Below are 27,231 nucleotides of genomic sequence, written 5' to 3' on the forward strand. Positions count from 1 at the left end.
CGTTTATTGCGGTTACCATGGTAACTGTGGGAACGCCAAACAGATGCTCGTGTGTCACATGATATTGTTGCAAGTTGCTCCAACAATATAAACAATCCGTGCTGAATGTGACAGAATGAGAGCACATCCAGCATGGGTCGACAAGGTGCAAGAAAAGTTAGATCAATGGTAAAGCTTATACGGATCGACAGTTGTCTCTCGGCAATTTATAAATTGATCTGTGTGAATGCTCCGAATGAGAACGCGAGGAATAAAGATGCTGTGGAATACTAAGATGCATAATGCGCAAATTGCTTTATTGATCTTTCATGAAACGAGCAGTCAAATAAAATTATAAGAAAATGTAATATTAATTGCATAATTTATTATCCATTTATGTATGATATATGTTTCTGATAACAAAATATATATTTCTGATTCTATATTTTGCTAGTTCCTGTTTTGCAAAGGTTTAAACTGTCTATTAAGATAAACGCTGTTCTTTTTTACGTTTTAACATTCACTGACATCCTTGTTCTTCACGTTCTCTCTCGATACTGCTTATTAAAAATATAAGGTGATGTTGTTTCAGTATATATGACCTTTGTTTCAATCCGGATGGCACGCAATTGGTTGTCGCCTCCGGCAATCAGGTCCTTGTGTATGAGACCAACGATGGTGCTTTGATTCAATCATTAAAAGGTGATTGTCTAAAGGATTTCAACGATTAAAACGTATTCTGTATGTTTTAAATGTAATCTCGTCTTTTTGTATCTTAGGGCACAAAGACACGGTATATTGCGTATGCTATGCGAAGGATGGTAAGAAGTTTGCGTCAGGTGGAGCAGACAAAAGTGTCATCATCTGGACCTCCAAGCTGGAAGGGATATTAAAATATTCGTACGTTCCATATTTATGATTCTAATAAATGTGAACCTTTGATTGCATAATTTTTCTTTGCTCAGACACAATGAGGCAGTACAGTCGATGCATTTTAATCCCGTCTCACATCAGCTTCTCAGCTGTTCACTCTCAGACATCGCCTTTTGGTCCGTGGAACAGAAAGCTGTGCAGAAGCACAAGTCTGGGGGAAGAGTCAATTGCTGTGCGTGGACAAGGGACGGACAGTACTTAGCCCTCGGTCTCGCAACTGGATATGTATCCATAAGGAACAAAGTATGTTACTCATTTCGTCTATATAATTTTTTAAATTATATGTTTTTAAATATTCTGAATATGTCTAATAAAAAATATGTATATGTAACATACGTGTCTTTTCACGTTATTCTAAACTAATCTAAGTAAATCATGTGTATTTTTCAGAATGGCGAGGAAAAAACGCGCATTGAACGGCAAATTGGAGTACCAATTTGGAGTTTATCGTGGAATCCTTTACAGTACGTACAATCCTACATATTAAAGATATAATTATCATATAGGATAATAATAAGAAGCAGAAGAGATAAAAACATTTTATTGATATTCACTCAGGGACGATGCTACAGACGTTCTCTGCATCGCTGAATGGAATGGAGCCATCTCGTTTTACACTATTGGTGGGGAAGCTATCAGAAGAGAGAGATCGTTCAGTTTTATACCGCTTAAAGTCACTCACTTCCCAGAAGGCCAATACCTCCTTGTTTGCGGTAGCAATAAACAGTGCCTGTTGATGACACACGACGGCATACAATTGGTCAATGTAGGTGGTACCTTCTCGTCGTGGGTATGGAGCTGTGCCGTTCATCCAAGCGCCACGCATATTGTAAGTTATGGCATGTTACTTTTAACGTCATTTGTTTTAATGATCCACTATTTAGCGATTACTTGCAGGCACTCGGTTCCCAAGACGGAACGATAACGTATCTACAGCTATCCTGGAACGTCGTGCACGGTCTGTACGGCGACAGATACGCGTACCGAGAGAACATGACCGACGTGATAATACAGCATTTGATCACGAATCAGAAAGTTCGAATTAAATGTAAAGATCTGGTGAGTGCAACATCGGCGAAACGATTTAAAATGATTAAATAACTTTATTATAAAAGGTACGGTGTTATTATATTCAAATAATATTTTAGGTATGTCGAATTGCGGTGTATCGAAACAGACTAGCCGTGCAATTGTCCGAGCGTGTAATTATCTACGAACCGTCTAGCGCCGGCGACGGAATGCATTATAAGATACGAGACAAGCTTAATCAGACGTTGAACTGCAATCTACTGGTCGTCACGTCGAACCACTTGGTTTTATGCCTGGAAAGACGTCTGCAGAGTCTCTCCTTCGCCGGGATAATAGAGAGAGAATGGATACTCGACGGACTTATCACTTACATCAAAGTAGCGGGTGGTCCCGCCGGGCAGGAATGTTTAATAGCCGGTAAAGAGACAGTTTATTGTCTCGTGATCATGATAAATCAGTAGTCGTAACATAAATTTGACACTAGGTCTGAAGAGCGGGCACGTGATGAAGATATATCTCGACAATCCGTTTCCCGCGCACGTCGCGAAAATCGAGGATTCCGTGAGATGCTTGGACATCAGCTCCTTGAAGGAGAAGATGGCAGTGGTCAGCGAATCTGGTGTCCTGTCCGTATTCGATCTATGCACCGGCGAGAAGCTGCAGGAATTCCAGAATGTCAACAGCGTCGCGTTCAACATCGCCTTTGAAGATATCATGTGCTTCGCGGGCAACAACTACCTCGCGATTAAAGTTGCGAATTTCTCCGAGTACAGGCAGAAGTTCTCCGGCTTCGTCGTAGGACACAACGGCTCGAAGCTGTACTGCTTGAACGGCTCGTCCATCGTGACGACAGAGGTAAGCCGTCGCGATGTTGCGCAAAATGACAAAAGAAAAGAACGCGACATTAATATACTTTAATGCTTGTAGGTGCCACTGTCGTTGTTCATGTATCAATATCTAGATATCGGATTGTACGGCCACGCTTATGACATAGCGTGCTTGGGTGTAGCCGAATCGGACTGGCTCGCTCTGGGCACGGCATGCCTGGACAATCTGGAATTGAACATCGCGTACTCGGCGTTCGCGCGAGTGAAAAAGCTGCGTTACATAGAGATCGTGTCCGAGGTGGAGGAGAAATTAAAGTCGGGCGAATGGGGACGGGAGGCGTGCATGGCCACTGCCGCAGCCGCCATGGGTAGACTTCGCGACGCGGCGAAGCTTTATCAGAAAGCCGGTTTGCAGCAATACGCCCTGGATATGTATTCCGACTTGCGTATGTTTGACATCGCTCAGGAATTCATTGCCTCCGGCAACACGCAGGTCCGTTTATAATCGATATATAATATTAAGTCCAAACTTAGTGCATAACAAGTATAATAAAGCAAAATAATGAAACTAACAGGATAATAAATGATTGGATAATATTTATTAGACATTTATTAGACGTTTATTACATAGGTATTTATTAGATATTGGGTTTAACAATTTATTTGAATTATCAGGATCGTACAGTATTATTGCGACGACGAGCGGAATGGGCGAAGAGCTTGGGCGAACCGCGCGCGGCGGCCGAAATGTTCCTCTCCGCGGGAGACATCGATCGTGCCATTAGTATCATCGCCGAGTACGGTTGGATCGACATGCTGATCAAAGTAGGCAGACAACTAGACAAGGCGGACAGAGACAACCTGTCGATGATCGCCAAGAAACTTAAGCAACTGGGTGCCTCGCATGGCGCGGCAGAGATTTTCAGCCGGTTAGGAGACGATCCTGACGTTGCCGATGTGCTTGTGGATGCACAAGCGTGGCCCGAGGCCTTCGAACTCGCGGAAAGGAATCCGAAGTTGAAGTCACGAGTATACGGGCCGTACGCACGATGGTTGGCGGAAACCGGACGATTTTCCGAGGCTCAAGAAGGCACGGATCGCTGTTGCATCGTAACGGACACAGTGTCGAGATATTTAACATTTAATATCTGTTACAGCATTCCAAATGGCGGGACAACCGGAGGAGTCGATACTCGTACTCACGATGCTGGCTAACAACGCTGTGGTAGAGAAAAGGTTTCGCGACGCATCTTACTTTTACTGGCTCCTGTCGCAATTGAGTCTGGATCTGTCGAAGAGCGTGGAAGAGATAAAAACGATGTTTCTTAATTATTCCGACAAAGCGGATGTCTATTACGCGTATCACGAAGTATACAAATATCTGGTACGATTAATACATCAAATTTAGCGTGTTACCCGTTGTATTCTTCCTTCATAACGTTGATGTATTCTAGGAAGAACCTTTTACGTCTCTGATGCCAGAGGCGTTATTCAACATTTCGAGGTATTTACTCATGAAGACGCAGAGCATACGACTGGAAGGCATCTCGAAGATGACGATAATGTATAGTCTAATGAAACAAGCGCGAATATTAGGCGCCAACAAGCTGGTTATGCAATTGTTGGACCAGTTACGTGCGATGAAGATTCCCGTGAATCTCCTAGCGCAAGTAGAGACGTCAACTTTAGCTGCCAGATCTTATCCGTATCGCGATCCGGAAGAATTATTACCTCTATGCTACAAATGTTCCACGTTCAATCCGTTAATGCCGACGAATAATGTCTCTGGCAGTAATTGCACGCAATGCGGTTTAAAGTTTCAATATTCCTTCGTTATGTTCGGTAAGTAGCGGATTATAATCCGTAGAAGTTTGAGTTTCTTGAGATTTCTGTGTGAAACTTTTCTAGAGCAGCTGATTATTAATTCCGGTATTGTTTACAGAAATCCTGCCGTTAGTCGAATTCGAATTGGAGGATGACATCACGGACGACGAAGCGGAAAAACTGATAGAGGAACCATTACCTTCCCCCGACGATCTCGCAGTTAGCGATCAGTTTACCGTAACTTCCAACGAGGCTGACCTCTTCACCGCCCGTTTAATGAGATACGAGGTATAGTTAAATCTACGATCGCACGAAGCGTTTATTTTATAAAAAGAAACGATGCCTTCTGTAGGAAAAATCGAGCAATTCTACAGTGACTGTCGGAAGAGGAGTATTGAAGAGTATGGATCCGTCTACTGTAATAATTATCAAGTGGCCTAAGCCCTTTAAGACTAGATACTTTAGGAATCTTTTACCTGATCTCCAGATCAGCTTGTGCAAATGCTGTTTAAAGGTAAGTTGCCAGCAAACGCCCTTTGCAAACGTGAAATCCTGTTCTACATGACCGTGATGTTTCAGTTGTTTCATTCGGACGACTACGAGCTAGCGTTGTTACGACACGGGCATTGCCCGTTCTGTCGGACGCCGAACGTGACCGTGGGTTGAGATAATGTGGAATTAAAAATTGTTATAGATCAAGACGTACATATTGGACTTGTTAAAAATGTTTTAGAAATGTTTTAATTATATGCGCGAAATAAAACTGTTTTAGAAATCTTTTAATCTTTCTACTTAGGAATCTTGTACAGCACTGTGGCAATAATACATACGACTTGTTTTCTATATGCGAGACTTTTTTGCGTTATTTTCTTACTATCACGATTGTATTGTTTGAATAAATAAAGCAGGAGTACCTCACGGGCGTCGTACAGTTAAAGGAACAGTAAACCCGAGAGTTCGGCTACGTGCTAATTGCGGTGATCATTTGAGCACACATGTTCCGTTACCGGTATCCCCTGAGAGCCAGAGTATAATTCTTGAAATCTCAGTCGCATCTCCAGACATGATCAGCGTACTATTAGCCGGCTGCGTTACTATCTTGTCTGTCATAAGCGTTCAGACTATTAATTTGGATCAATCCTCGAGAGATGATGCTTCGGAGATCAAATCGTTTAATAATACCCATTCCAATCATCAGGGAAGGTGTAAGTCATTTAAAGACCAATGAGTATCAATTCAGACATATACGTTTTAAACGATGTGATATCTTCCCTCAGTCTTCCCGCTATTCAGCGTCGTGCGTTTCGCTAACTCCGAGTGCTTGTCGAGCATCGATCAGCTTAATGGCACGTGCTTCACGAGGCGAGAATGCATTAATTACGGCGGTAACCCGTCGGGATCGTGCGCCAACGGATTGGGCACTTGCTGCGTGTGTGAGTAGCGCAATAGGAAATATTAGAAATTATAAAATGTATCAATTTTAATTGAAAAAATAATTTATTAATTATAAAATACATGGATATGCCTCGCGCGAATGATTACAAATAACATGACAGAATTTATACGTGTTACAGTTCAAAAGTCTTGCGGTTCCACCACCAACATGAACAACACGTACTTCGTAAGCCCGAGATACCCCATCACTTATCGCGGCGGAGAACGATGCACGATCACGGTGCAGCGCTGTAATTCTAACATATGTCAGGTAACGCGCGTACACGTTGTCAATTCCAATAAGTTGCGGTCTTAACATCTCTCACATTTGCAGTTACGACTGGATTTTCTGGAGGCCACCTGGGCCCAGCCCAATGCAACTGGATTTTGCGACTTGGACGTGTTTCTGGTGTCGGGAGGCTCGTCCACGGTGCCCCGAATATGCGGAGAGAACACCAATCAGCATGGTAAAGGCAATTTGGAAAATTTTTTTCAGGAAAGCGAGATTAATTAGACTTGTTTCAGCGTACGTCGACTTCAATGGAGCAACGCCGATCACGATATCCGTCGACACCAACGCGGATTACGCGTTCGACCGACGCTGGAATATAAGGATTCAACAAATAGCATGTGATTCTGTGTGCAAAGGTACGTTTCCATCATTACCTCATCACACTGAGATACTTGCGAAACTGTCTTTCGCTTCTGTTTTAGCTCCCAATGGATGCTTACAATATTACAAGACTGTCTCCGGCACCGTGATGAGCTTCAACTTTGGTACAACGGAAAATGTCCGAGGTGTGCGTCGATCAAACGTCGCAGCGAACAAAACATAAATGAACGGTTTAAAGTTTAAAGATTTGTTTCAGCCCCTCAGATTGGAACGCGACAAATGGTGAATCATCGTTACGGCGTGTGCGTCAGGATGGCTCTGGGATACTGCAGCATCGAGTGGTCGCAAGCAGATATATTCTCCTTTTCCGTTTCTGGAGACACAGGAACGATTGGTTCGGACATAATAGGCAGGTCATTGTTTTCCTTGAAAATTTTCTGCGTAAATCTAACAAAAATTAATTTATCGCATCGGATATGCTTCGCACGATCGCAGAATATCTCGCTGTTTGCCCCAGCGTTTAATTATCACGTATCATCAACAGGTACGGACTTGGTGGCAGAATCCGGAGATAGCTGCATCAACGATTTCGTGATTATACCCGACCCGCGTGAAAATGGCGTTGCCGTTAATACAGATAGATTTTGCGGAAATGGATTTATAACTAAAACATGTAGGTAATCGTAATGCTACGTTATATGTTACAGAGGTACTATATTTTTTCACTGAACTTTTTAGCGAACTTGAAGCCGTTCGTACTTTACGTCGTTACCAACGGCGATGAGGTGCAAGAGGTCCAAAACAAAGGATTCCGACTTATGTTTCGTCAGCTGCCTTGCGCAGTTTAAGTACTACTACTATTTATGAATACATACACTACATGTGAATTTTCTCTGATGGGGAAATAATATCATTTTATTCTTAAAATGCTTAAGCCCGATTTATTATGTAAATAAATAACTCTATACACATGGAAATTAATGTATTATCTACTCAAATTCACGCTACCAGAATGTGTCTCAACTTGCTCCTTCACAGCGTTGTACCAATTGCCGATGTTCGTGTGGGTCAACAAATCTTGGAAAGCGTCGCAGCCTTCGATACTTTTTAAAACGCCGTAGACAGCAAGATCGGACAGATCGGGCTTGCTGCCGCCCATGAACGTTGTACCGCGCGCCTTGATGGCACGCAGCCAGTAATTCGCCTCGTCGTACAACGATTGTCGCACGTCGTCTTTTAGCCGGTGCCTCTTCTTGAGTCTCTTCCCTATTAACCACATTGCCGTCGCACCCACGTTCACTATTAACATTTGCTCCCACGTTGGGAAGTACTCCTTCCATTGGCCGACCTACAGTAAAAATAATTTTTAATCTCATTTACATTATTGTTTCCGCGTGTATTTTTTTTTTACTGTTCATAGACTCACTTCCGAGAACCAATTGAAAGTTCTGTAGGATTCATCGAGGGTTCTGTAGACGTTTGGCGAAAGAGTGTGGACGAACACCTCGTCTGCCCATTTCCTCCAATTACGTTCCTCGCTAAACACAAAGAAGTAGTAAAATGGCTATAAGAATGTTATCAATTATCGAATCGTGAATATTAAACAAATCTCACGTACGTAATTTCGTTCATCGACCTGTCCTTTGGAAGCTGCTTATTGAACATGAGGAAATACTTGTTTATGATCTCGTATTTAAAATTGCCATTTTCATCGTGCATAGCCACGCTTGGGTAATAGTTAGCCAATTCCTCAATCTTGTGAGACGTATCGTGTAAGTAGGAGGCGAGAAGCGACACTATCATGGTGCTGTCATTCAAGGGCTGATAGCCCCCTTCCACCTTGGTCAAGAGAATTGGAACCTTCTTGTACGAGGACCATCCGATTTCCTTTCGCAGCACTGGATCTACCTCCACAATATCGTAAGATATCCCATAATAATCCAAGAACACTCTAACCTGGAGTATAATAAATCTCAGATTAACTTAATACAATTGATTTCAGATTAACTTAACGGATTGGCTTATCAAGTATCTATATTGTTCTGTGAACATGGATAGAATTATTGACTTCTCGCTTGTTGAAGAAGCATCAAAGCAGAGAAGGAAAGATGAACTTAAGGACGAATTCTACTGCCTGAAAGTTCTTTTACCTACCTTACAGCAGAAAGGACATGTTTGATACTGAAATAACGTGAGTTTCAAACCGGTGGCATCCACTGGAGACGCAATCTGGAACAGAATAAGCGGATCGTTAATGCAAGCGGAGTAACATTTTTTACCATTTTTTCTCACGAGAGCGATCGTCGGCGTACCTTCCTGGACGGAGTGACAGGCGGCTTATACTTCAGCAACGTAGTCTCCAACTGCGTTCCCTCCAGGGCGATGTTCTCCCGGGCCTCGTTGATCTTGTAGTAGGCATAACCCGCGCCTACCGCGGTGCCGGTAACCGCTCCGATCACACCGAGCTTCACCAGACCGTGCGTCCTCTGCGGCTGCTGTACCATCGTGCAGAACGACCCGGGGATGCCGATGATGCCATTCTGGCTGGTGAAGTAGTACTTTTTTAGAAACCTCGCCCTTTCCGCGAACCGGGTGAGCTTGCGTGCCGCATTCATTTCTAGGTTATCGGATAAGCCTGACCAACCCTGGCGCACGGCAATGCGACACATGGATCACACGGATGAAGGACGTTTGTGTAAATATGTAGACCGTGTAGTCCGTGTGCCTGTCCATGTTGTGTATGTGTTTTTTGTTTGTGTGTATGCATACGGAGTGTATACACCAATAGTCACGTACAGCCTTATGACAATGTTTTGTTAATTTATATCCTTTTTAGACTATTTTTCCATGACACCTAGAAAGAAAAAAGAATAGAGATTGTTCTTATGCGGGAAAACGATGCCACAACGTTCAATGCCTTTTAGCTTAAACTCCAGGCATCAAATTGATGGTTGTTAAATTATTTCTTCGTTTAAAAAAAATGAAAAATATTGATGAGTGAAATAAAGTTCTCTGTTCTTTCTTCTATCGTTAATTTAGATGATATACAACAATTTAAAAGAATATATTATATTAATAATCGTGATTGGCCTATGAATCTGACTTGATACACACTATGTATATGTTTATATAAAATACATTAAATATATACGTTTATTGGAATATAATTTCTTGATAAATTCGAAAGAGCAGGCAAATCAATAATAAACATAGTTGAAAAATAATTGGACACAAAATGTTACTTAGAATACTTGCTGTCCATTATTTTAAAGTGCTTGACTTAAATTTTGTATCCCAGAAAAGGCGTGATCTCTTTTATAACTGCTGGAAAAGCAATGAATTAAGCATCTTGTAACAGCGAATATATTTATGTATATTTGTCGATAAAACTGTTCATATATATCTACATTTATTCGTACATATGAAAGTTTGCATGCATGATTATTATTTAAATATATGAAAAATACATACTCGTCTAATCTAAACGAGTCCGATATTACAGTTCTACACATTTAGTTTTATTAATCATCCTGATTTTAATTAATATAATATTCACAGTATATAATATATCTAGTGACACTCGGGCAGAAAATGTGTCACCAACATTTTATAAAAAATATGCTCTCTAGTGTGTGTAAATAGCACTATTTCCCTATTCTTTTTATATTAAAAGTCCCGGCGATTTCACGTCGGATACGCCAAATGGACAAAATTCGAGCTACGCATTTAAAAATTCGTTTTATGAATACATTAAATATAAATAGATAAAAATTAGTCCGTTTAAAACTTGGTTTTTAAAGGCAGTTGGTTTCTAAAGGTTTTTAAAGGCAGTATTCATCCACTTGCGGAATATATAGCGGTACATACAAAAATATTCTATCGTTTGTTAATAATTCTTCAGGCAGTAATAAATATAGAGATTCTTTAGGCACTATTAAATCTCTGGATGTATCCCCGTTGATTCTTCCGACTGTGTTACTTTACGTCGAGTATATTTCAGCGTTTCATCTTATCAAGGATCGGCACAACCATGTCGAAGGACGGTCGTTTGCCAGGATCCTCGTTCATGCAAATTCGAATGAGCTTTGCGAGATGCGGAGAAATGCCCGGCGGAATGCTTATGCGTAAATCTTCCAGGGCAATCTAAAATAAATTATTAGCCTTTAATTCAATGCTCATATGAGGATCGCTATACGAAAAGATATTTTTTCTCAATTACAGAGGAAAAGTAAGGGAATCATAATGCATCGTAATTTCTTTTTAAAGTAATTGATTATGTATTGCCCGCCCACACCTTCATGCCACATTCCATAGGCGATAGATCCGCAAACGGTACTTCTCTGGTCGCCAACTCCCACAGGAGAACGGCGAAGCTCCACATATCGCTAGCCTCGTGATTGATGTCCGCTGGACGCTTGCTCAGAGCCTCCGGCGACATCCATGCCGGCTCATAAATTCGCCCGACTTCTTGGAAAGAGAACTTCGCGTCCGCCATGTTCACACGAGCTGTTAGATCGTCGTCGATCTGAAATTGAACGTAACACGATTGCACATTAGAATAAACATATTCGCGGCATTCTACATTTGCAGCATATTTAAACATCCAAGTACTCGTACAATTACCGACTGTCCAGAACTCACCATTATATGCTTGCTGTTGAGGTGGAATCTGCATCTGTTCTGCCGATCCAAACCGTGAAGGAAAGCCATAGCTCTGGCGACGTCGAGGGCCAATCGGAGGGCACGCGCCGTGTCCACGACGACACCCGTCCCGCCGTGCAGGAGCCGGTGCAAGCTGCCGCGCGTCATATACTGGGAGACGGTCGCCAACTGCGGCGGCTGATTCACGCAACCGAGGACCGGCAGAACGTTCGGGTGCGAGAAGATTCTCAGCTTCGGGAACTCCTCGTTGAAATCCCTGGAAATGCGCGCGGTACACTCGCGGATGTTCAGTATCTTGGCGACGATATCGTTGTTCTGCCATCGGCCTCTCCAGGTTTCGCCGCTCGGTGTGCTCGCGAGGTGCATATGGAGGGCCAGGTCCGCCATACTGATCCCTTTGTGCCTCGAGAGAGTCGCATCTCCTGGAAAATAACACAAGGAAAATACAACGTACACCGATACGCTTGTACGACCCTTTTTTTTTAAAGATTTAAGAAATACTTACGACTCCTGGTCTTCAGTCCTAACCAGCTCTGATCCTTGAACTGTATCTTCTTCAAGTCTTGTCCATATTCCACTGCCAAATCTAACGAAACGAGAAATATATTCGGCGTGCGAGTGCGACGGAAATGGAAGAACTAATTCAGAATGCGCAAATCTTCGCGTACCGTGCAATCTCTTGGCCACAACACCTCTGGCCTTGTCGAGGGGAGTGTCGCCGTCCTTGTTCGCGATGGACACGAGAGCACCGGCCGCGACCAATTCTTCCGCAACCGCCTGATCTCCCCAGAAGCAAGCGTAGTGCAGAGCGGTGTTCCCATGTTCGTTCGTGACGTTTACGTCGGCACGGTTTCTCAGCAACTGCAAGTCAAGTCGTACGTTATCCGCTTTACACAGGTAAATAATCCAGAACAGCGTTATTAAATTCCTTTCTCATTACCAACTGTACTATCTCCTTGTGTCCGTGCGCCGAGGCCAGATGCAACGGAGTATCGTCCCCTCTGTTGGTGGCGTTAACGCGTGCCCCTCTGCTAACTAGCAACTCTGCTAACTTTATGTGACCTTCCTTACAGCACCAGTGAAGCGGACTAAACCCGTGATCATCTCTGCACACAGAACATGTTTAATAATGAAACATTTTGCCAGGAGACGACATTAAAGTCCAAATTATTGTATCGAGCAATTGCGGTCAAACGTAAGTAGGTTTTTTAAATATTTTGAACAGTTTTCGTTTCATTCAATGAACAAAATCTAAAGTCATTGCAGATAAAATGCTACATTCCATTGTAATCATACATATTTATTCAGTTATTTTGGTGATCGAATTCTAGACGAATTTTTAATCCATTTGTGCTTCCTGGAATACTCAGAAGACGTTTCTCATAAAGAATACTCTTTACAGAATCGTTCAAATCGTCCAGCCAGCCTAATTATAGAGCCAGAGAAACCGCAACATCCGACACAGCGAGTCCTGTCCAAAAAAGGAGTTATTGGAGTAGTTACCCCTGATTGAGATCGTGCTCCGTGTCGTCCAACCAGACACGGACCTGCATAGCGTTTCCCTCGCGACACCACTGAAATATATCCTCCATTTTCGCGCTGTTATCATGAACTGGAAGAGCCGTAAACACACAGGTGACGCGACGCCGCGAGCGAGCTATATCGAGTCGTTCGTGCTCCGAAACGGCCAGCCGTCATACGCTAAATATAGCCATGTTCCTGACACTAATACCAACGCGGCAACCTCGTTACGCACCGCGTGCGTGCGAACGACGATGTTATTTCTTCCAAGAGGAAGGCAAAGGAACACTTCCGAATCAATCGGAAGAGCGCATCTCGCGGATTCGGCCCTCGAAAGTCGCGTGATCGCGCGCCGATTCACGCGAGTGACCATATACGAACCGACGGCGCTCCGACGGTGAGACACGCACATAAAAGTCAGCCCACACCAGTCGACATCAATGGTGCCAGAATGTGGACATTTAAAAACACGGCTCACGTGGTGGGAATACGCACACGAAGAGATGAAGGCACGTGTGTGTGTAACGTGTGCGCTCGTAGCTTCGGCAAGCTTCGAACAGTAGATGAGGACATCCACGTGATGTCCTCTCTCTCTTTCTCTCGCGTCATAATGCGGATCTTGCGTTGTAATGCGGAAGGTATTGTTTATTGCATGATCGATATTCTATAAGCTCCATGTAAATTAATTAGAATAAGATTATTTTTGTATCTTTCAATAAAAAAAAAACTAACATTGCGTATAGCCACAAGTATAGCATATATTATATAAATTAGAATAAGATTATTTTTGTATCTTTCAATTAAAAAAAATCAAACATTTAAATATTTAATCGCAATTCTTGGAATTTTGGAAAATTGGAATTTTAGATAGTGCATCCTCTTCGTCGACTATTTCTCTTGATACTTTGTCGATTTACAAAACTTTTAATTTTTGTGATTTAAAATCCCGAATTCTGCAATTCTCAGATTTTAAATAGTGCGTATTCTCTCCACAGTAATTTTTGTTTTCCTAATGCTTTTGTCCATGTTAAAGATTGTTAATTTTAGCGATACTGTGTGAAAATTGCAACGATAACTTGTAACGGTCAATTTATCTCGACCATGTTGATAAATTAAGAAATTCTTTATGTTGATAAATTTTGTATCAGTATAATGCACATTTTATTATATATATATATATCTTTAAAAATTACAAAATATCATACATTATTAATATATACATATACATACATATTATATGTATGATAAATTTTGATTTTAAATCATCGAGCTGTCCGAAGCAAGCTGAAACTCCGAGCGCACACATTGGCTCCTCTTTGTTGCGTATCCCCATCCGATTTTCGAGTGATCCGCGTCCTCGTTCGGGCCCACACCAGCTGACCAGCAGCCTATGGTGGGCGGACACCGTTATCCTCCTTTTCGCCGTGTCCGAACGAGTATTTTTAATGAAGCATTTAATGGAGCAACAGATGAGAGAACAAATGTCCTCCACGAGACGCCGTCTAGATCCGTCCTCATCCATCGCAGGCTCGTGGCAAAGCTCGTGGTTCGTTTGCCGTCGGTAAAACCTGTCGGTGTACCTCTCTCGTGCCTTCCTCCTCTCGTCCGAATCCACGCGCCTGCGTCTGTCTCGTTTCTGATGCAGCTGGTTCGCGCGGACTGACAGCCGTAAGCTCATCTTGTATCCCTAGCTACCAGCGACGCGCGAGGAGTCAGCAAAAATGATGACAGGCGGGCGTCCGACGGCGATCGCGAACAGATGATCAGCGGCTGTTCGAACCATCGAACGTGCGAGCCACGTCGACATGGACGAGAACCTGGAGCGTTGCGTGAAGTCTCTGGAGGAGAATGCGGATGATGTGCGTGACGAAGCTCGACGAGCACTGCTGAGTATCTGCCGGAATGTCCTGAGATCGCCGAGCAATTACAGGTCCCGCGAGCTGCGTCTCGACGACGAGGTCGTTGTTGAGAAACTTCTGCCGGCCATCGGTGCCATGGAGTGCCTGTTCGACGTCGGCTACGTGGAGGTCTGTACTCGATCTCAACGTTCTCCCGCTTTCTCTGGCTCCGGTTATTGCTGAGACAGAAATATCCTAAATTAATGATGTACACGTTTGCCATTTAAATTTAAATGCTATGGATATTTGTCAAAGCTAAGCTGTCAATGTATTAAATGCTCCACAGGATGGAGAACGCATATTCTTACCGCGAAACGCGTCCCTCTCGAAGCTCCAGAGTCTATCAAGACTGCTGTGCACCGCGACAGGGAGCAGTCCTATAACCGACGACATTGACAAGACGTCTACGGCGCAGAAGGCGTTCTTCGATGGAATCGTTGGACATTTTCGTAGTGTTATGTACTACGAGGATCCAAATCTGCAAAGAAAGGCCAAACAAGTCGTACCCATTGTACAATTAGAAATCGCAACGATGACGAAGATAAGGGATTTGCAAAAGTAATGCAATCTGCATTCTTTATCTTCTCCGTGATAAAACTTATCTTTGTACGCTTACGTTTTTATCTGACGTTTGCAGATCTTTTAAGTCAGACAATACAGCTGAAGCTACCTCTTCGCAATTCGAGGCAGAATTGATAGCCAAGGATTTATTCCTGATCGAGCTTCTACGCTGGTTTAAGCACGAATTTTTTGAATGGGTTAACAGCCCGACGTGCCCGACGTGCTCCACCGAATGTACGTACGAAAATGTGATACAATCTACGGATCCTCGTTGCTCAAGGATAGAATTGCACAGGTAAAATTTCTCCGACAAAACCACATTCGTATCGCGAGCGTCTGTGCAAATATCATTTGTGACATTAATTCAATCTTAGATGTCAAAAGTGCAATATAGTTGTCGAATTTCCTCGTTATACGCATCCAGAGCCACTGCTGAGCCTGAGACGCGGTCGCTGCGGGGAATGGGCGAATGTCTTCACCCTTTTATGCCGGTCCTTAGGCTACGACGCGCGATTTATATGCGATGAGACGGATCACGTCTGGACGGAGGTACGTCGAATTACGGTTTATTGGTTTCGAGGTGTATCCTGTAATCGTAACTCGTAGACGTAATTCGTTTCTTCGCTCTCAGATATGGTCGGCGTCGAACAAGAGATGGGTCCACGTAGACCCGTGCGAAAACGTCATAGACAAGCCGTTGATGTACGAAAGGGGATGGCAAAAGAAGTTGACATACATAATAGCCTATTCTAAGGATGAGGTGCAGGATGTCACATGGCGTTATACGCGAGACCAGCAAGCCGTTATGAAGAGGCGAAGAGCCTGCTCCGAACAGAGTTTAACACATTTGCTCCAATCGTTGACCCATCAGCGGCAAAACTCCGCCGGTTACAGCCGTGCGCGTAGAGAGTACGTCGTCAAGCGGAAACTGCTGGAGCTTGCCGATATGCTGTACATTCCAAATTCGCGGAATAAGGATTCTGACGAAGAAGCCTACGAGGGACGAACCTCGGGCTCTCTCATGTGGAGACTGGCACGAGGCGAAGTCACGCAGGTACGAATATATCTGAAACTTCGGAACCAGCAAGTTAAATTTTGCAATATAACAGCATAAAATACTTGGAAGATCTTTCGATTTATATTCTTCTCGAAATAAAATGCATATATACGAAATAAATATATGTAATAAATAGAATCGTATGTTTTTATCGGTCTTACGTTTTAAAAAATAGTTTCTAATAAGAGCTTCCGTCATTCAATCGTTGAATTCTTTTTATTAGGCCGAGGGAAAGAGCTACGTATGGGACATTTCCAAATACGGGCAAACGTTCGAGCTGCGGTACAACGTCGTTGAAGATCTATATCACGTTGTGCGCGACAACGCTGTTCTGGAACGAAAATCTGGATGGCTGGAAGGGATGAACGCCACGGAGGGTGGGATCTTCCGTAAAGTGGAGAACGACTGGAAGATGGTTTACTTGGCGCGGTCGCCACAGGCGGAACGCGGACGTGTTAAGTGGACCTTCGAAATCGCCAATTCCGAATCGCGTCTAGAGACGTTCGCTCTGAAAGCCACGTCGGAGGTGTTTCAAGGTGCCAAGGTGTCCTGGGAGATCGAGGCTACCTTCGACGACGGCAGAGCGGTCGTCGTAGCCGTTCCCAGCTGCGACGGCTTCCGCACGGAAGAAGTGAGAGGGGCGGTGCGACTGAACGTGATCGTAACGTTGTCCGGCGGACGAGGTCAGGAAGCTTGGCAGCACGCTCAACTCTTTCGCCAGAGCCTGAACAACACCGAGAAACCGTCTATGATAATTAACATTCAATTGAAGAACCATGGCGTATGATTTTAAGCTATACACGCTCTTGTTCAACTTTCGTAGATTGAATTGCTTGTATGATCTCCCCGAGGATCTCCTCTTCGTGATGAGATTTACGTTATATAAAATACAGCATGGTTTTGCATTATCTGTTGTGTTATGATAAAGATATCTAACTTGATACAATGGTGACCAATCAAATCAATATCAATCGTCTGCATAAATTATGTAGGTATATTAAAAGTGCGAAGGGTTATTGTGAAATTTCCCGAGTATGTGAGCGAGATATATTTGCATTTTTGATGCTCGTTCGCTAAGTTAATAACTTAATTCTTTTATTTTCCCTAACGTACAACTATTATTCATATATTGTTATAAACGAAAGATGTTATATTAAAGATATGTTTTCATATTAACTAGAAACACACATCCATGCACACATTGTATATTTTTAAAAGGACTGGATTTTCATCATAATTATAATTTTATTTTACGATAATTTAACATGCCTAGTTTTAATTATGATTTATTTGCAATTAATATATTCCACAATTCAAGAATTATACTAAACTAATGTGATTCTTGAATTGAAATGTATTAACTGCATTTAAATCATGTTTAAACCTCAATATGATTTAATAAACCGAATTTATTTATTTATTACTTTTATTTCTGTTATTATTCATTTCTGTAAAATTCGCTTAGCGCAGAGTAAATGCACATTGATGGTGCATTTAGAAACTTAAAAAAAAAATCTGTTTGAAAAGCATTGGAAAAAGAACACGCCATGTACATCTTTGAACAGTAACAATCAAAATAATTATAAATTAATGGCATAAAACAAATAAAAAGGATATTAAATAAAGCAATAACCACTTTTCCAGCAGTGTCGCGTCAGAAACAAAATTAACATGATTCCGAGCACAACTCCGACTTAATTAGCGACTAATTCAAATGGCGGAACTGCTCGCGGCAAAGTCTCTAATTATATTATTCCTCCTCTCTCATTTAATTCTCTTTTTTCCATATGTCAAGCGACGAAACCTTAATTGACAATTCTGTTCGTTTGACGAGATAGTTGACGTCGTCGAGTTAATTGCCGGCTAAATTAATTGAAGTTCGCCCGGAATCGCTCTCGGGGAGTCGGGAAGCGAAAATCGAACGCCGACGGCCTCGCTGCCAACCGAAGGCGTCGAACGGCAAACTTCGGCGCGCGAGGGGCTCGCGACTTCCCTATACAGTTTTTTCTTTCGATTGCTTATTGCTCCCGCGCCATTCAAATCGCCGCTTATCGCGTCGTTGCGTTCGGGTCTTGAGGATTCCGCGGCGGCTTTCCGCGGGAAGTCGCCGCTCGGTGGAATATTCCGGCAGAGGATACTAGGATATTCGACGGCGCCGCGGGCGAGGTTGACGGCGTGTCTGCCCTACGCCGGAAAATCGATCGAGAACCCCAGGTGGACACCGCGCGGCGCGGCGCGACTCGGCTACGTTCATGCCGTCGCGTGACCGCCACCGTCGCCGCCGCCGCCGCACGCCGCGCCGCGGTCCGCGGTAGCGAGCGAGGGGAGCTGGGGAGCGCGATTGGGCGCCGGGCGCCGGGGCGTGCGAGAGGGAGACGACGGGCGGGGGGTGGGGAGCTTTGGCCGATGGCGGCTGTCAACTCGCACGGATCCCAGCCCTCGCACGCGCGGTACGCGACCGTCGTCGTCCACTCCCGGAGTTCCTCGCCTTTCGCCCGGGCCCGAAAATAGCCGGGCGCGCGCTCGCTCGCACGCACCAGCTCGCTCGCATCCGCGCCGCGCACCGTTGAACGCGCGGCGGCACGGCACGATTTCACGAGGGCGCGCGACACTGCACGGCCCGCCACCAGCCTCTTATATGACATCGGGCAAGGAGACAATGGGGTAAGTCGAAGTGCCGGCTCCCCGCGGGGGCCGGCCCAAGATGCAGTCGCCTAGTCGCCTTCCTTCCTTCCTCTCCTCCGCCAGTCTCTCTCTCGCCGACACCCGCCGATCCTTTTAAGGGTGTGCGAAGGTGGCCGCGTGTACTCGCCGCGCGGCGCGGTTACGACGGAATTAATCCTCTCCCTCCGCCCTCCGGAGGGTGTGTGCATCTGTATGCGTGTGTGTGTGTGTGCGCGCCGCGCCTGTCGCCGGCATCCCCGGTCGCGCGTGCACGCTGCCTGCCTCTCTGCCTCTGCCGGGCCCCGCCGCTCCGAGTCCGAAGATGCGGAAGAAGACGACGACGACGACGAGTCTCTGTCCCCCCGCGTCGCGACGCAGCGCCGCGTCTCCCTACGCTGCGTATATTCCGTCTCTCCCCCCGCGCGCCTGACCGCCGGCCCGATTGACACTGATGCGGCGCGTATCCGGGTAATGGTATAATTATGTACCGAGAGCAGCCGGATATAATGTCAACCCTTTCCCTTCTTCCGCGAGAAACTGCGGGGGCTGAGAACTTTCCGTTCTTCTCGCCCGCCGGAGGAAGGGGGTTTCGATCCGTCCGGTTGGAACAAAGATTTCGAACCGCGCTCGGAAACTGAGAATTTTTTTTTTTTAAATACCCGCAATAGAATATTTTCCTACGCGAGATTATTTATGACGGCAATTGTGACGCGTCAACCCTTTTCTTTCCTCCCGCCCGCGGCGACGTTTTTTTCATCTGAAAGTCACTCGGCGTTTATTTAATTATTGTCCTGTATCTCGTTTAAGAGAATTTGTTTCTTGAAAATCAAAAGCGATAAGAGTTTTCTTAATAAAGTGATGTATTGTTTGATAAAACGTCGCTTTTCTATTTTACTTTGTTAATATTTGAAATAATTGAAATGTTAGATAACGTCGACTGTCCTTTTATTGATAGATATAACGGCTCTCTTTCATCGCGAGTCCTGTTTTACACGCTTCCTTCCGCGTCACAAGTTTGCAACAATTCCGCGCCGTACATCTGTAAATATGCACTCGCGTTAACTGGGTCGGTTAAAAATAGATGCTTTGTGTCATATGTGTATGAAAGACCATGGATACGCACTCCCTTGACATTATTCATAATTGATTACAGTGAACAACCAATTTTCATGTGCAAAGCGCACGTGTTTCACATCGATCCCAAGACCAAGCGGTCTTGGGTACCGGCGTCATCGGCAGCAATATCGGTGTCGTTCTTTTACGATTCCACCAGGAGCTTATACAGAATAATCTCGATCGAAGGAACAAAGGTAATTTGAGAGCGACGCTCTTATCTAGAGAGTAGAAACGGAAACGAACGTCTAAAATCACTTGTCTCCTCCTTTTCTTCAGCCTGTCATCAATAGCACAATTACCCCGAACATGACTTTCACCAAGACGTCGCAGAAATTCGGCCAGTGGTCGGACGTCAGGGCGAACACCGTGTACGGCTTGGGTTTCGCGTCCGAGGCCGAATTGGGAAAGGTTTGTGTGGCAGTCCTTTAAAGCCGTGATCAGACTACGGATTGGGATTGAGATTGGATTGAAATTTCCCCTATTAGAGCAAAGTTTACTAAACTTGGAGTTAGTTTTCTTTATTCTGATTGATTAAATTTCAATCCAATCTCAATCCCAATTCGTAGTCTGATATAATCTGCAAATCTTCGTGTATCACGCTCTCAGAGGAGATGTTCTTCGTTGACAGTTCATCGAGAAGTTTCACGAGGTGAAGGAAGCCACGAAGCTTGCCAGCGCCAAGCTGCAGTCCAACAGCTCTTCGGTCACGCCGGCCACCAGCGCGAACGTCAGCCCGATTACGTCCCGATCGGGTATGCCGTCGTCGGAGCAGGATCTCATAGATCCGCCCAACTCCTCGATGATTAACTCCAACGTGTCGTCGAACAACCAGAATCCGAATGCCAATATGATTTCCGCTCAGAACAGTGTATCTTCGGTAAGCAGCAGTCCTTTACCTGGTAGTTTTCAGAATAAACTGGACGACGAATTGAAAAACGCAGTCCATTCAAGATCACAGAGTGTTTCTCAGAGTACAGAAAGTCCGCAACATCAAGGGAAATCGGGGCAATTGAGCTCAACGCAAGGACAATCGGCTGAGGTGCAGCTCAAGTATGAAAACGACAGGCTGAAACTTGCTCTAGCTCAAAGTTCTGCTAACGCCAAGAAATGGGAGGTACGAATTCCGGAAGAATGTGTATCCTACTTTTATAGTTATATAAATAATGTTATAGATAATAAAATACTGTGACGTGTTATTACAGGTTGAATTGACTACCCTTAAAACTAACAATGCCAGATTGACGAGCGCGTTACAGGAGTCCACGGCTAATGTTGACGAATGGAAGAGGCAGCTGCAATTGTACAAAGAGGAAAATGCCAAAATAAAGCTTAAATACGCCGACTTGGAAGCTGGTAAGATCGCGGAAGGAAATAGCGAGGCACTGAGATTGAGAGTCGAAGCATTGGAAAGCGAGCTGAGAACGCGAAACGATGAAATCAAAGCTCTCACTATGGCCACCAAGAATAAGGATTTTGTGGTATGTACACGGAGCTTGCTGAAGCCTGATGATCGGTGTTCGCGTTCACGTTGACGTTTCATCGAGTCATATTTGATTAACGAATATTTCTTTAATTATATTAATAACGAAATATCTCCTTTTTTTGTTTTGCAAGGCTCTACAAAAGGAGAATGCGGAACTCCGCGAGATGTTGAATGTAGTTCATGAACAATTAGAACTTGCGTTGAGTGCAAATAAAGTTCAAAAACAAAATTTGGATACGTTAAACGCCAGATTAGCTGGCTACATACAGGATTTGGTAACGGTACATCGAGAAATCACAAATACATTGCAAACCTAAGTTTGCACCATAGGGGATACCTAAGAGTGCCTCTCTTAGGTCTTTTGTATTTACTGTAAGCGCGATGTACGAATGGACGATATAGATTAATAACAAAGAGAGAGAGAAGTTCTGAGAACAAAGAGAAAAATTGAGCAGAAAAATTATAGAATACTGAGATAATTGTCTCGAAAATAGTACACTACAGAAGAGATTGCTCCCTGAACATGTATTTAAATTGCATCGACCTGACCTGTTTAAAGCTTTCTTTCTTTCTCTTTTTTTTTTAAGGATAAGTTTTGTGCCATAATCGTGCTATTGTTATACAGAATAGGACACTGACTTTACCATCTGCTTTTTTTCCTTCTACACGGAGTATATGTGATTTTAGAAACTACGAATCCAGTTGAGTTTGCACTTGATTCTGTTTCTAAAAGTTGATTGGTTTTCTTACCAGAGTTAACAGAAGTTTCCCGTGCTTTTCTTTTAAACAAAAGTTCTGGAGAATTTCAAGAAACCGTCTTAATGCTCACCTCGATATTATTTTCCTAAACATTGCATCACATGTAGAAAGTTTGTTGCATTATCCGCAGTCTGCGAGACGTGGTAATTACTTTCCTTACAACGGTTATTAGACTCTCATTCTGGAACATAGCAATAACTGTTCAGTTATTACTATGTAGACTTTTACTGTAGATATAGTAATAATAGTTATTACTACGGTCATAATTCGGTTATACTGTAGTACATTTATAATCGTGTTCTTATTTGTAATTCTCAGAAATTGAGAATTGAAAGAGAATTGTATACATATTTAGCAAAATGTGAATACTATTAATGAAGAGCTGTTTCTCGACGAATTCACAAGTGACTTAATAGAAAACTGAATGGGAGTCTAGTGATTTAAGGAATATGAACTCAAACCACGTCACATGTCGACCAGATACTTATAGATACGGGTAAATAAGGGAGATATTTGAAAACACTGTGGGACACATTTAAATAATTTAAATACTTTATACTACAATATAAAGTTTTCCGTGGTGTTTTTCAAGCTTCGGATAAGTACAAGAGCTTAAAGCTTTCTATTGTATTGAACGATGTCTAAATTGTTTAAATCTGTTCCGAGTGTTGAAATGTTTAGTCTCTCTATGGATCATACAGGGTGTCTAAAAATATACAGTCAAACTTATATTAAAGTGGTCGAGCATGTGAAGAAAGTTTATATTGAATCTCCAAAAGTACTTCGTGAATGACTTACAAGAAGTTGACGGTTCCCTGCTCTGCAAAACTGCTCTTATCGCTTTCGTAATTCTTTAGACGTGTCCGGCTAATTCAGAAGCAAGCGTCAGATATTATTTACACTTCCGCTAACTGATTACATTTATTTAAGACATTACAAAGCTCCAATAAACTTATATGAACTATAGCAGACAAATAAAGTGCTTGTATATATAGAAAAGAAATATGGACAATAAGAGTAATCAATTTCAAGCAATTTATATATAGGAACAAAGGAAAGAAATGTCATATTAATACCTTTTTTTATATTTCTTTTATCTATGTAATTACTTTTTCTAATCTACTTTAGATTAAATTTAATGTTTTATAATGATATGATAGTACAGTTTGTGTTACTTTTTTACTTTTCTACTACATATTCAATTTTAGAACAATTTTAGATGTAAGACGACAAAGACAAATACGAAATTTTCGCAATTTTTAGAAAATGTTTGCATAGCGTAGATTAACTAAGTGAACATAATAATGTCTTCTCTGGAATGTCGTTTAAGAATCGATGCTTCACAATATGTATAAGACCACCTTCGAATTTTATTGTGCAAAATGCTACTCATGTTTCTGACGATGTGCGCATCATATTTACCACATTGGTACATGAAACGGCATGTGTCTGTGATAATTTTTATCTTGATATTTTTCTATCTACGTTTTTTATATGTCTTTGCTCTGGATTGAACATTTATTTTGCACTTTTCCTTTTCATCAAATTCGGGTGTGAATTACATCTTGTGTGTAAAAAATTAATCGATTTTCCACAATATGCTAACGTTTGCTGGTACAATCTTTTTATGAAACATTTTATGTATAGCTTTTTCTGTCCATGTTAGGTGGAAGATATTTCAGATGGTAAAGTTAGGTGTCCCACTCTGTAAAAGATGCATACAATTATTGTTGAATTTGTCGTATGCGAGCACCAGTCTTATGTATAAAATACAGTAGAACGACGACTGTCTCAAGTGCGTGTTTGTGAGAGAGATGTTTTCATAAGAGCGTTCATGCGAAATAATCCATCTGGATGAAAGAAAGCACAAGAAAGAAAAATAATATTCTTCCAACAAAAGATTAAGATATTCGGTATCGGTATGACAAATATAATACTGCTTCCCTGAACGCATTATCTAATATTAAAGTACGCAACCTCCGCCTCTCACACAACTGCGTTTCGATGCTAGCATATAATATATATAGAGAGAAAATAATTTCAGGTTTCACGCATTTCCTCTCGATCGCAAATTCTCTGACCTGGACGACTGGTTAAAGAATCCGTAGATAAAAGAAAATGCAGTGAAGAACTTGAACGTTTTGTACATACATTTATTTCGATTTTTGAATCCTGCAGTACTCGTGCATCATGCCCCGTCGTAAAATTTATTATCCACGCTCGCTTATCAACACGATCGCATTAATTTTGCATCAGATCGTAATCGCATTTGGCGCTAGATCGTAATATATTTTAATTACAGAGATATTTGTTGTAGTTTACATCAAGCTTGAGACTGTACGACAGTACTGGAGGGTTTAAAGCAATGTTATATTTATCGACGGAATTATATACAATCTTGTTATTAGAGAGAGAATTTATGTTTTTAAGGAATATTATACATATATTTTTAAGTTTATATTAAACTATTTTACGGATATTATCTTTTATTATAAGATTCTTCGCTCGGATTCTTTTTTGTTATCTTTATTATACTTTGTATTTAATATGTATATCTATATTTAATGTTTTTTTCTATTGGAATAATCGTTACTCATAATTTTCGTGTTAATTTATAATCTCGGATAATCGACGTTTTACTGTACAATGTAGGGATAGTTTGATTTTCCATGACATGTACCGAAGTTAAATGATTGCCGCGTGAACGCGCGCATTTATAATTAAGTGATTAATATATGCGCACTTACGTATTGAGCCCATCGGAGAAAATGTGTAGAAATTTTATGTCGCGTCTTGGCCGCAGATTGTATACTCTTTTGCAGTTCGTTTTTATATAGAAATTTATGTTAAATGCATGTTTGTTATATTTTTTATCGTACGAATATCAGAACACATATGATTATTATTATCGTTGGCTAAAAGAGCATTACTATTGTCATTGCTATTGCCGCTACTTCTACTATTGCGATCATGATACTATTATTAAGTCACTCTCTTAATCTACTATTACTATCGCTCAAATCTCTTTCTCTGTATACATATATTATTGATAACTTCATTATATATTATTGCGAGTGGCATTGTCGTTAGAGATATTTTAATTACCGGTATTGCAAATACATTGTATTAATTGCGTCTGCAAAAATGTTTAATAGTTAGATACATAAAACATATCAAGAACGTCACACGATTAGCATAACATGCGTTTCTCGAATTCTTCCTTTTCTTTCTTATTTTTACTCCCATATAACAGATCACCAGTTACCCGTGAACATAATTAACAACGTCTACGCATTTAATGTTAATAACATTTAGTAAAATCCCGATTATATAGCAAAATTAATTAATTTTATTGTATGTTATATTCGTATTGTTCCTGCACACAATTCTCTTTATTTATCATTTATGGAGATCTAGAATGTCTGATACGCACTGTATAGAACCGTTAATAATAAACGGCTTTGATTGTACAAGGTGGTTATTAGCGATACAGTCAGATAATTTTATTTCAAAAGAAAATTAAAAATGCAGAATGAAATTTTTCTGCACGAAGCTTGGTCCAGAAAGTTTTTCCGAATCTAAAATTGGGAAATTAGTAGCATTTCTTCTGTTTTAAGTTTGCAGGTTTCACCGGTATTGTGCCATTAACTAGACAAATTAATTTTAATAATAATTATCAAAAAAAATATGAATAAATATTTAATATTCTGTTTAAAAGAATTGTCTTGATATTTTACAAATAACATATTCAATTTTAATTAATCTTTGCTATTTTTGTAGTTGAAAAGACGTTGAATTTATTTATTCATATTTTGATTGCTTCAGAAAAACGATAAAGACAACTAAAAAGAACTAATAAAATAACTGAAAAGAACTTGCTTACAAATATACATATACAATGTACATTGAGATTTGAGGATTAGATAGTCGCTTTATATGACTTTCCTCGACATTTTCGTTACGGGAAAATCTATTTCAAGTCCGTTGATGTTGAAATCCAAGATTGTATATCGCAGAACACCTTGTATAGTCGAAAGATAGGTGATAAGTAAGATAGGATCGTACGTGTACGATTCGAAAATGTGTGTAAGATGATTCCTTTGCTACGCACAACCCGGAATCGTCAATCAAGATCTGTTCTGATGTATTTGACGAAGGCTTTTCAGTACTGTATGTTAAATTTTTCTTTTATAAATCCTTATACGGTATGTTGAAAATATACATTTTACTGTTAAGACGATGTATCATATTCTGCAAAAATGTGAGAAATTCATTATCGGGTTTTCATCATTCATAATTACGGATGATTACAGCATTCAGCTCGTGCGTTCTTCGCTGTACTGTAATTGTATAGCGCGGAAAACGTGTAAGGGAACGATTTTCGCACAAGGAGTCTGAATAACGAGAGATCTCTCAAAGTGGTAAAGGTGATAAACCTAGACAAATTTTTAGTAGATAATTTAGAGAGTAAGACAGGTGCAGATGTGCTAGGAAAAAAGCACTTTTTACCGAAAAAGTGTTGAGATGAATTTTAATTTGAGGAATTGGAAACGGAAGCCTCGCTTGCCATATGTAATCTTAATAAAACATTTTCAGACGGCTTTTCGATGTTTTCCTTTTACTATAAGCCATGAGTTCCACATGCTAACTCTTAATTAATACGAGAATTAGTTCTTTTCCGCGATAACACTTTTTATCCGCGATATTAAAAAATATTACACTAACGATCGAGATCTCACAAGAACATCGTTCTGCAATACATTCCCTTTATTTTTTAACGTACCCGATTCATCAATGCAAAAGTTTACTTCTCGTAGATACGGTAGATACTCTTAAATAATAATCCTTGTATTGGATACTGGATGCTATTG

The 27,231-nt window shown here is 41.7% G+C and overlaps 6 protein-coding genes across 10 annotated transcripts; 4 read left to right on the forward strand and 2 right to left on the reverse strand.

The window, feature by feature from the left end:
- The first annotated feature begins 16 nt into the window (after window positions 1–16).
- Oseg1 (intraflagellar transport protein Oseg1) lies at window positions 17–5,437 on the forward strand. Its single transcript, XM_071791294.1, has 16 exons — window positions 17–168; window positions 572–681; window positions 759–879; window positions 945–1,155; window positions 1,303–1,376; window positions 1,471–1,741; window positions 1,810–1,971; window positions 2,061–2,358; window positions 2,426–2,796; window positions 2,869–3,261; window positions 3,444–3,858; window positions 3,926–4,152; window positions 4,223–4,610; window positions 4,711–4,880; window positions 4,945–5,106; window positions 5,172–5,437. The coding sequence occupies exons 1-16, from the start codon at window positions 116–118 to the stop codon at window positions 5,256–5,258; spliced, it is 3,513 nt and encodes a 1,170-aa protein (XP_071647395.1). The 5' UTR covers window positions 17–115; the 3' UTR covers window positions 5,259–5,437.
- Window positions 5,438–5,640: 203 nt separating this feature from the next.
- LOC139820782 (uncharacterized) lies at window positions 5,641–7,616 on the forward strand. 3 transcript variants are annotated; one of them, XM_071791309.1, is made up of 9 exons: window positions 5,641–5,797; window positions 5,870–6,025; window positions 6,167–6,297; window positions 6,361–6,493; window positions 6,552–6,674; window positions 6,741–6,824; window positions 6,896–7,048; window positions 7,184–7,312; window positions 7,378–7,616. In XM_071791309.1, the coding sequence occupies exons 1-9, from the start codon at window positions 5,656–5,658 to the stop codon at window positions 7,485–7,487; spliced, it is 1,161 nt and encodes a 386-aa protein (XP_071647410.1). In that variant the 5' UTR covers window positions 5,641–5,655; the 3' UTR covers window positions 7,488–7,616. The 3 variants fall into 3 exon arrangements, 2 of the variants coding, with proteins under 2 accessions (XP_071647410.1, XP_071647409.1); XR_011734109.1 differs by having other exon boundaries at window positions 6,552–6,824; window positions 6,896–7,052; XM_071791308.1 differs by having other exon boundaries at window positions 6,552–6,824.
- On the reverse strand, window positions 7,550–9,390 carry Su(p) (prostaglandin E synthase Su(P)). Its single transcript, XM_071791307.1, has 5 exons — window positions 8,952–9,390; window positions 8,794–8,868; window positions 8,258–8,595; window positions 8,066–8,177; window positions 7,550–7,987 (listed from the first exon to the last, which is right to left on the reverse strand). The coding sequence occupies exons 1-5, from the start codon at window positions 9,306–9,308 to the stop codon at window positions 7,625–7,627; spliced, it is 1,245 nt and encodes a 414-aa protein (XP_071647408.1). The 5' UTR covers window positions 9,309–9,390; the 3' UTR covers window positions 7,550–7,624.
- Window positions 9,391–9,986: 596 nt separating this feature from the next.
- On the reverse strand, window positions 9,987–13,474 carry Ilk (integrin linked kinase). The gene is made up of 7 exons (XM_071791298.1): window positions 12,805–13,474; window positions 12,242–12,407; window positions 11,970–12,162; window positions 11,807–11,887; window positions 11,281–11,723; window positions 10,934–11,164; window positions 9,987–10,782 (listed from the first exon to the last, which is right to left on the reverse strand). Exons 1-7 carry the CDS (start codon window positions 12,891–12,893, stop codon window positions 10,636–10,638), a joined length of 1,350 nt encoding a protein of 449 aa, XP_071647399.1. The 5' UTR covers window positions 12,894–13,474; the 3' UTR covers window positions 9,987–10,635.
- Window positions 13,475–14,323: 849 nt separating this feature from the next.
- Window positions 14,324–17,246, forward strand: Pngl (N-glycanase Pngl). The gene is made up of 6 exons (XM_071791296.1): window positions 14,324–14,849; window positions 15,007–15,278; window positions 15,358–15,576; window positions 15,656–15,830; window positions 15,913–16,335; window positions 16,562–17,246. The coding sequence occupies exons 1-6, from the start codon at window positions 14,628–14,630 to the stop codon at window positions 17,123–17,125; spliced, it is 1,875 nt and encodes a 624-aa protein (XP_071647397.1). The 5' UTR covers window positions 14,324–14,627; the 3' UTR covers window positions 17,126–17,246.
- A 1,437-nt stretch (window positions 17,247–18,683) lies between these two features.
- Window positions 18,684–26,961, forward strand: Homer (homer protein). Of its 3 annotated transcripts, XM_071791304.1 has the most exons (7): window positions 18,684–19,002; window positions 20,156–20,312; window positions 20,395–20,526; window positions 20,747–20,995; window positions 21,089–21,232; window positions 21,321–21,596; window positions 21,733–26,961. In XM_071791304.1, the coding sequence occupies exons 1-7, from the start codon at window positions 18,977–18,979 to the stop codon at window positions 21,916–21,918; spliced, it is 1,170 nt and encodes a 389-aa protein (XP_071647405.1). In that variant the 5' UTR covers window positions 18,684–18,976; the 3' UTR covers window positions 21,919–26,961. The 3 variants fall into 3 exon arrangements, with proteins under 3 accessions (XP_071647405.1, XP_071647406.1, XP_071647404.1); XM_071791305.1 differs by having other exon boundaries at window positions 18,685–19,002; window positions 20,747–21,232; XM_071791303.1 differs by lacking the exon at window positions 18,684–19,002 and adding an exon at window positions 19,118–19,470 and having other exon boundaries at window positions 20,747–21,232.
- The last annotated feature ends 270 nt before the right edge of the window (window positions 26,962–27,231 follow it).

Source organism: Temnothorax longispinosus, chromosome 10 (genome assembly GCF_030848805.1).
Source record: "Temnothorax longispinosus isolate EJ_2023e chromosome 10, Tlon_JGU_v1, whole genome shotgun sequence".
Classification (NCBI taxonomy): Eukaryota; Metazoa; Arthropoda; class Insecta; order Hymenoptera; family Formicidae; genus Temnothorax; species Temnothorax longispinosus.

Excerpts from the sequence above, each read along its gene's own strand:
- Pngl (XM_071791296.1), top strand. The coding sequence starts at position 14,628 with ATGGACGAGAACCTGGAGCGTTGCGTGAAGTCTCTGGAGGAGAATGCG. Across the intron at positions 14,850-15,006 it reads TCGACGTCGGCTACGTGGAG|GATGGAGAACGCATATTCTT; the intron begins GTCTGTACTCGA and ends AATGCTCCACAG. Across the intron at positions 15,577-15,655 it reads TCAAGGATAGAATTGCACAG|ATGTCAAAAGTGCAATATAG; the intron begins GTAAAATTTCTC and ends ATTCAATCTTAG.
- Oseg1 (XM_071791294.1), top strand. The coding sequence starts at position 116 with ATGAGAGCACATCCAGCATGGGTCGACAAGGTGCAAGAAAAGTTAGAT. Across the intron at positions 1,972-2,060 it reads GAATTAAATGTAAAGATCTG|GTATGTCGAATTGCGGTGTA; the intron begins GTGAGTGCAACA and ends ATAATATTTTAG. Across the intron at positions 3,859-3,925 it reads ATTTTCCGAGGCTCAAGAAG|CATTCCAAATGGCGGGACAA; the intron begins GCACGGATCGCT and ends TATCTGTTACAG.
- Homer (XM_071791305.1), top strand. The coding sequence starts at position 18,977 with ATGACATCGGGCAAGGAGACAATGGG. Across the intron at positions 19,003-20,155 it reads TCGGGCAAGGAGACAATGGG|TGAACAACCAATTTTCATGT; the intron begins GTAAGTCGAAGT and ends AATTGATTACAG. Across the intron at positions 20,527-20,746 it reads CCGAGGCCGAATTGGGAAAG|TTCATCGAGAAGTTTCACGA; the intron begins GTTTGTGTGGCA and ends CTTCGTTGACAG.
- Ilk (XM_071791298.1), bottom strand. The coding sequence starts at position 12,893 with ATGGAGGATATATTTCAGTGGTGTCGCGAGGGAAACGCTATGCAGGTC. Across the intron at positions 12,163-12,241 it reads ACAAGGAGATAGTACAGTTG|TTGCTGAGAAACCGTGCCGA; the intron begins GTAATGAGAAAG and ends CTTGACTTGCAG. Across the intron at positions 10,783-10,933 it reads CTATGGAATGTGGCATGAAG|ATTGCCCTGGAAGATTTACG; the intron begins GTGTGGGCGGGC and ends AATTTATTTTAG.
- LOC139820782 (XM_071791308.1), top strand. The coding sequence starts at position 5,656 with ATGATCAGCGTACTATTAGCCGGCTGCGTTACTATCTTGTCTGTCATA. Across the intron at positions 6,825-6,895 it reads TACAACGGAAAATGTCCGAG|CCCCTCAGATTGGAACGCGA; the intron begins GTGTGCGTCGAT and ends GATTTGTTTCAG. Across the intron at positions 7,313-7,377 it reads TGGATTTATAACTAAAACAT|CGAACTTGAAGCCGTTCGTA; the intron begins GTAGGTAATCGT and ends TGAACTTTTTAG.